The following is a 6,236-nucleotide window of genomic DNA, read 5'->3' as shown; positions in this document are numbered from 1 at the left end:
GAAACCCTGTCTCAAAAAGAAAAGAAAAGAAAAGAAAAGAAAAGAAAAGAAAATGAATCTGCAAACTGCCCTGAAACTTAAGTGCTACATTTCAATAAAGACCCAAGCTCTGAGAATGACAGTAACGATGTGCTGATAGCAGGAAGAGCTGGGCTACAAAACAGAAAATATCATGTCTGTTTGAACGAAATGGACTTCTGTGTTAGTACACCTTACATTAGAACCTGGTTGAAGGGGCTGGGGATTTAGCTCAGTGGCCCAGCACCTGCCTGGCAAGCACAAGGTCGTGAGTTCGATTCCCGGTACCGGAAAAACAAACAAACAAACAAACAAACAAAGAACCTGGTTGAAGAAAAGTATCTTGCAGGGCGTGGCGGCACACTCCTGTAATCCCAGCACTCGGGAGGCTGAGACAGGAGGATCATTGTGAGTTTGAGACCAGTCTGGGCTACAAAGTGAGCTCAAGACCAGCCTGAACTGCATAGTGAGACCCTGTCTCAAAAAGATAAAAAAAAAAGAAAAAAGAAAAAGAAAAGTATCTTGTCCACCTTTGCCTACTGCTGAAGAAAAAAAAAAAAAGTGACCAAGAAGTTCTGTAATTTCAGGCACTCTTATATTCAACATAGCTTAGAATGCTCTTTCCTAAAAAAATCTCCTAAAGTCATGGTACATCCTATGCATCCCTGTGTGTCTCATGTTCTAGTACATACTTGAAGACAAGCATTCATCTGTTCTATTTGTATCTGTCGAAGGCCCACATCACACCACGTGCTATTTCACAGGGGAGTGACTGCTCTCATGGAGTGGATGCTGATTAGGGTGAAAGGCAATAAGCCAAAATGCCTATTGAAAAAACAAAGCTAGCAGTCTGGACAACATAGTAAGACTCATCTCAAAAAAACCCTAGGAGTTGGATCCAGGCCTTCTGCATCCTAGAACAATTCTCTGTGGCCTCACAAGTTGTTACTTAGGCAAAGAGATCCCTCAGGAGCAAGATGTGTCCTGCAGCCCCTGGGCCTGCCACAATAAGACTCCCAGACCATCTGACCATGTAACCAACAGAGGGAGCACTCACTCACCATCCTCCAGGCCTCCCGCCCTGGGCCTGGGCTTGTTGCCTACCACTCCAGTACCTGTGTGTACCTCAGGGGTTTCAAATGTGGCTGGAGTCACATCTAGGGAAGGAGGTTAGAAGTCAGAATGAGCCCATGGAGACACTTGATGGGCGTTCCCCTTTGCCACCCACAAGATCCTCTTACAAGGTGGCGGAGGCTCTCGGGACATCTTGCCCAGGGCAGAGCCAAACTTGATGGCAATCTGGCGCATCCGTTCCAAGTCTCCATTCTCCTCAGCCTCTAGATACTCCTTCTGTGCCTGCAGCTTCTCTACATCAGGAAAGAAATCCCTCTGGATGACCGTCTGGAGGCCCTGTCAGGAGGGATCAGAAAAAAATTAGAGCTGCCATCTGGATGCCCCGCCTCACAGTCCCCTATCCTATGCGCTAAGGCCCTTGGAGCACCTCCTTTCACTCCTGCATGCCCCATAATGAGCGTTTGCTTGAGAGAGCTTATGGGCAATTTCTGGTGAGGCTGAACATCACATGCGGTCTCCCTTTTGCTACCCTGAAAACTCTACTAGTGCCTCCCCAGTCCAGGACATCTCCTCCTCCACTGTTTAGCTGGTTCGCGGGACCGTCCACATCCCAAGGGCGGGAATGCAGCTGTTCAACTTCCACGATCGGACTAGAGGGTCAAGATCGGAGAGAAAGGACCAGGGAGAAGCGCGCATTGGGGGAGGGACCCGGAAATCTCCGGCGTTAGCGCTGATGTGTACCTCGATATACTCTTCCTCATCCAGGACTCGCTGCTTGCTCTTCGCAGCTCCAGCCTCCTCAGCCGTGCGCTTCCTTGGGGGCCCTGACGCGGCGGGGAGCAACAGAGACCGGCCCGACGGCCCAGGAGTCCCCATCGCTATCCCAGAACCGCTCGCGCCTCACAGAAGCACCACAGGCCCCGGGGGCCGGGGAACTGTACCAATTGCGCCAGCGCCTCCAATAGCCAGCCAATGGGGAAGTAGCACTGTTCCAGCGCCAGCCGGCGCTCCGTAATGACGCCACTATGAGCGCTTCATCAAGGGAGTTGTAGTCTTTCTCCCGCCTTGCATTGTTCACGTTTGTTGGAATTGAGGACACTAGGTGGCGCTGTGTTGGCAGCTGTTTGATGTCATTCACGCTAATATCAAGTTTCAGCACTGAGGAAAATCTAAAGGCCTTGAAATTTCAATTCCTCCCAGATAATCAGAACGTGTGCTTAAATTTATTAAGAAAAACGCACTCCAAAAATCTTGTTATATACATGTACCAATCTTTATGCAAGAATAGAGCCCTAAGACAATTCTTTCTTGACAGTTATCCAACACAAGATAATTTAAAAGGACAAGACAGTGGTTCAATAAAGAAATGTCTAATTAGAGGTTATTTGGCTCCTAAATGCCAGACTGAGCTTCACAGAACAGGGCCACTTCTCACTGAAATGGGACGGAACACTGCCTAAGCATTTCTCAGGAATTTCTTCCCAAAAGAGGTTGTAAACTATGTCAAACAAACAAATCCTGCTCCCAGGGTGATCTAGTACAATTTTGCTTCTACAATATGCAGCTATCTCTTCATCCATTGGGATCCACTGGGGACTCCATGATGATGCTTCTACCTTCAGAGAGCCGACAATCCAGCAGAGAAGACAGACACTAGTTATGTCACCCTACAAAAAAGCGTAAAATTGTCAGGTGTGGTGGCGTGGGAGCAGGCCTGTAATCTCTGCAACTGGGAGGCTGAGGCAAGAAGACTGCCATGAATTCAAGGCCAGTGTGCACTACCTAGTGAGACCTTGTCTCAAAAGAAAAGTGTAAAATTGCAGTCATGATGAATTTATACTTGAGAGTCTTGACCTAGAGGAGAAATTCAGTAGAAATTTCTCCAGGCAGAAAGTAATAAAAAATCCAAGACAAATAGACAGGCACTGCTCAAGTGGATGGGGGGAACATACCCAAAATCCTAGTGGTGGCAGGGAACAAGGGACGCTCCAAAGCAGACCTTTGGATATACAAAGTACAGTGAAGTGTGAGATGATGCTAAAGAGGCAAAGCCAGGCTGCTCCGAACTTTGTGGGTCCTGGACAGGAAGAGTTTTGTCTTTATCTTGAATTAAAGGGAAGCCAGAGGCGGTGCAGCCAGACAAGATGGAGACAGCTACAACAGTCAAGATGAGAGATGACTGATTTACATCAATCAGGCGCATGTGAAGCTAGAAAGAAGGTAGATTCTGGGATTTATCAATAATGTACGAACTGCTGCTGTTGGGCTGGGTATGGTGTGTGTGAAAGAGGGAGCAGTTGAGTGATCACTAGCTCTGTTTGGTCACCTGGTTTGCACAGGGAAGAGCTCGATGTTGTCAAGCTAAACCTGAGAATACTTCGGGCTTCCAGGTAGAGTACTGGCAGGGGGGACAGTTTGACATAAGAATCTAGTTTAGGAGAGAGGTCTGAGATATAAATATGGTGGAAAGAAGGGAATTGGAGACAGTGTAAAAGATAAAGCAAACGAGAATGGAGATCGGGGACACTGCAGACTGAGCCTCAGACACGTGTGTTAATGGTCAGCTGAGGTCAGGGAAGGGGAATCAGCCAGCTTGCCAAGGAGCAGCTAGAGGAAGGAGACAGGTCAGGAGAGCAGTGATTCCTGGAAGCTGGAGCTCAGGCGAGCTCTCACCATGGTTGCCCTAAACAATTACAAACTGCCATTCAGCCCAAGAGGACAAGGGCCTGGAACCCAGCAAAATGTGTCCCATCCTTCAGGGACGCTGACCAGGAGAGAGTCAGGTCCACAGGTAGACAATGCAATCTTCAAGGGCAAGGCCAGATTTCAGAGAAACTTTTGTGACAGCAGGAAGTGTGTGTCCTGGAGAGTGGAAGTGAGCACCTGTGCAGTGTTAGGGCAGCTCGAGCTGGGGGACACCAGGTCTGCATGGCATTACCTGAATCTGTCAGCCTAGAGAGCCCCAGGAGCATGGCTTCTGCAGTCTGGCTTCTATAGATGGGTTATGTCTCTCGCAATCACCCCCTTACACCCTCCAGCACCTTGAGGAAACAAAACAAGATGCTCAAAGCCAGATGGGGAGGGTATTGAGAGTGTTGGGCCCATTGGATGGGTCCTGTCAGGAAATGGAAGCCTTGTTTTTCATGCTGTCCTTCACTCTGGGGCCAAGGTAGTAGAGGGGAGGGCAGGCATTTCTCAAGGTAGTGGGTGTGTGGTCTTCCCAATGCAATCACATCTTGCCCCCAACTTGGATGACAGGTTGATGGCTGCAAGAGAGGCAGACCCCAATGGACAGAAATCCCCAGGGGAAGGAGCCAAGGATTCCTATCCATGAAGCAGGTTAGCCACCCTAGAGACCAGAGCAGGCCCCCAGAGGCTCGGCCACCTTCCCAGGGCTAGTGTGCTCTGCTGGGGGCACCTAGCACAAGGACTTCGGACTCCTGGGCTATGCTCCCAAAGACTCCCTAAACCACTCCTCGAGGAAAGAGGGAGGAGGGGAAGCTTCCCTCTGGGTGTGGAAATGGGGCTAGGGCAGACTTGGGACTCTGTACTGCTTTTGTGGCATTTTTAGTTCTTGGTTCTTTCTTGGCATCAGCACAAAGCTCAAAGATTAAGGAGCAGGTGAAGGGGCTTGTGGAAATTATCTCATCCAATCTCCTTATTCTGCAGTTCAGATACCAGCAGCACAGGTCCTCTGAGGTGGCAGCAGGTCCACCGCCCTGCCCTGGGCAGATGGAAGACAGGTCAAGGGGCCTGTGTCCATACAAGGAAGGAGGGAGGCCAGAATGCCCTCAGGTGAGGAGGGTGACACCACAGGGGAGGACTCTGGGTCCCTGTGCTTTTCCGTGGTGGTCCCTGTCCCGGATGGAGTGCTGGCCTTTCTGGGTGGTTGGTGGGGATTAAGGATGCTGACGTGGTCTCTGTCCCACTCCACCCCCAAGGCAACCACAGTGGTTCCTGACTGGCTGCCCCAGGGAGGACAGGGCACCGAGACGTGTGGTGTTCCCTCCTTTCAGAGACTAGTGGTGCCAGGACACACACACACACACACACACACACACACACACACACACACAGCACCAGCTCCAGGTGGCAGGAAGCTGTGGAGAATGATGGAAAAGCCTGCAGCACCCCCTTAGCTTCTGTTCCAGAAGGTCTGTCCTCTCTGTGCAGGCTCCAAAGGTGAACGCCAAGGCCAGGAGTAGCTCCCAGCTCCATCAGCAGCGCTCCTTGGGAGGTTTCTTGGCCTCTGGCAGGAGCCTTGCAGAGGCTGAGGCGCGCTTCTGGTGTCTCCACTTGGCCCTTCGGTTCTTGAACCAGACCTGGAGCGAGAATAGGAGGAAAAGGAAGGGGAAGGAGAGAAGGACAAGGAGGGGAGAAGAGAAGTGAGGGAAGAGGCTCCTCAGACCTCCAGGACCTCTGACCGCCCCATCCCCAATACCTGAAGGGCCCACAGCTGGCCTGGCAGGGGCTCCTAAACCCGGCCTTCTTTCCCTCATCTGCTTCACAGCCAGGGCAGCCCGGGGATGGGGGACGCCTCTTCCCGCCTGCCCGCCCGCCCGCCCGGCCTCCACCCAGAGGCGACCACAACGTTCCTTCTGCAGAAGCTCTGACCATTTGAGAACTTTCCAAAATCTGGAAGATGAACAAATGCCCGCTTTATCACCAGGAAAAGAAGCAGGACTAAAATAAAGGGAAAGAAAACTAACCCTACCGCCCCTGCGGTTCCAGTGACGCCTTTCCCACACGCACCTCCTCCCGCTCAGTCCCCGTCCCGGGGCGGCGGGGGCAGTAGCTGAACCTGCGGGCCGTGGCCTTGTCCGTCCCCTCCCTCCAAGGCGCTGGGTCCCGCCGTCCCGGGGCGGTGCTCTGGACCGAGAGGTCTTTGACAGCGAAGGAGGCGGCGCGACGCGCCCCCCCTCTGCGCCCCTCCTCCCCGGCTTCCCGGCGCCGGGCCGGGCACCCACCTCCACGCGCTCCTCGCGCAGGCGGATGCGGCCGGCCAGGCGCTCGCGCGTGCCCACGTCGGGGTACTGGTTCTGCACGAAGAGCGCCTCCAGCGCCTGCAGCTGCTCCTCGCTGAAGATGGTGCGGTGGCGCCGCGTGCGCCGCTGCGGGCCCGGGCCACCCGCGCTGGGGAGCGC

General features: G+C 52.6%; 2 protein-coding genes across 2 annotated transcripts in view; both read right to left on the bottom strand.

Moving 5' to 3' along the window:
- Dgcr14 (DiGeorge syndrome critical region gene 14) overlaps nt 1-2,033 on the bottom strand; it is an 11,506-nt gene extending 9,473 nt beyond the window's left edge. Inside the window, exons 1-3 of the mRNA XM_005391788.2 lie at nt 1,834-2,033; nt 1,260-1,428; nt 1,080-1,175 (exon numbers count right to left, since the gene is read on the bottom strand). Coding sequence (XP_005391845.1) covers nt 1,080-1,175; nt 1,260-1,428; nt 1,834-1,968 — 400 coding nt within the window. The 5' untranslated portion in view covers nt 1,969-2,033. The remainder of the gene's footprint in view (nt 1-1,079; nt 1,176-1,259; nt 1,429-1,833) is intronic.
- A 3,276-nt stretch (nt 2,034-5,309) lies between these two features.
- Gsc2 (goosecoid homeobox 2) overlaps nt 5,310-6,236 on the bottom strand; it is a 1,574-nt gene continuing 647 nt past the window's right edge. The window contains exons 2-3 of the mRNA XM_005391872.1: nt 6,060-6,236; nt 5,310-5,414 (exon numbers count right to left, since the gene is read on the bottom strand). The exon at nt 6,060-6,236 is cut by the window's right edge and continues 1 nt beyond it. Coding sequence (XP_005391929.1) covers nt 5,310-5,414; nt 6,060-6,236 — 282 coding nt within the window. The remainder of the gene's footprint in view (nt 5,415-6,059) is intronic.

The sequence above is a fragment of the Chinchilla lanigera genome, unplaced genomic scaffold (genome assembly GCF_000276665.1).
Source record: "Chinchilla lanigera isolate Chin_1 unplaced genomic scaffold, ChiLan1.0 scaffold00041, whole genome shotgun sequence".
NCBI classification, from domain to species: Eukaryota; Metazoa; Chordata; class Mammalia; order Rodentia; family Chinchillidae; genus Chinchilla; species Chinchilla lanigera.
This window is presented reverse-complemented; position numbering and strand designations above follow the sequence as displayed.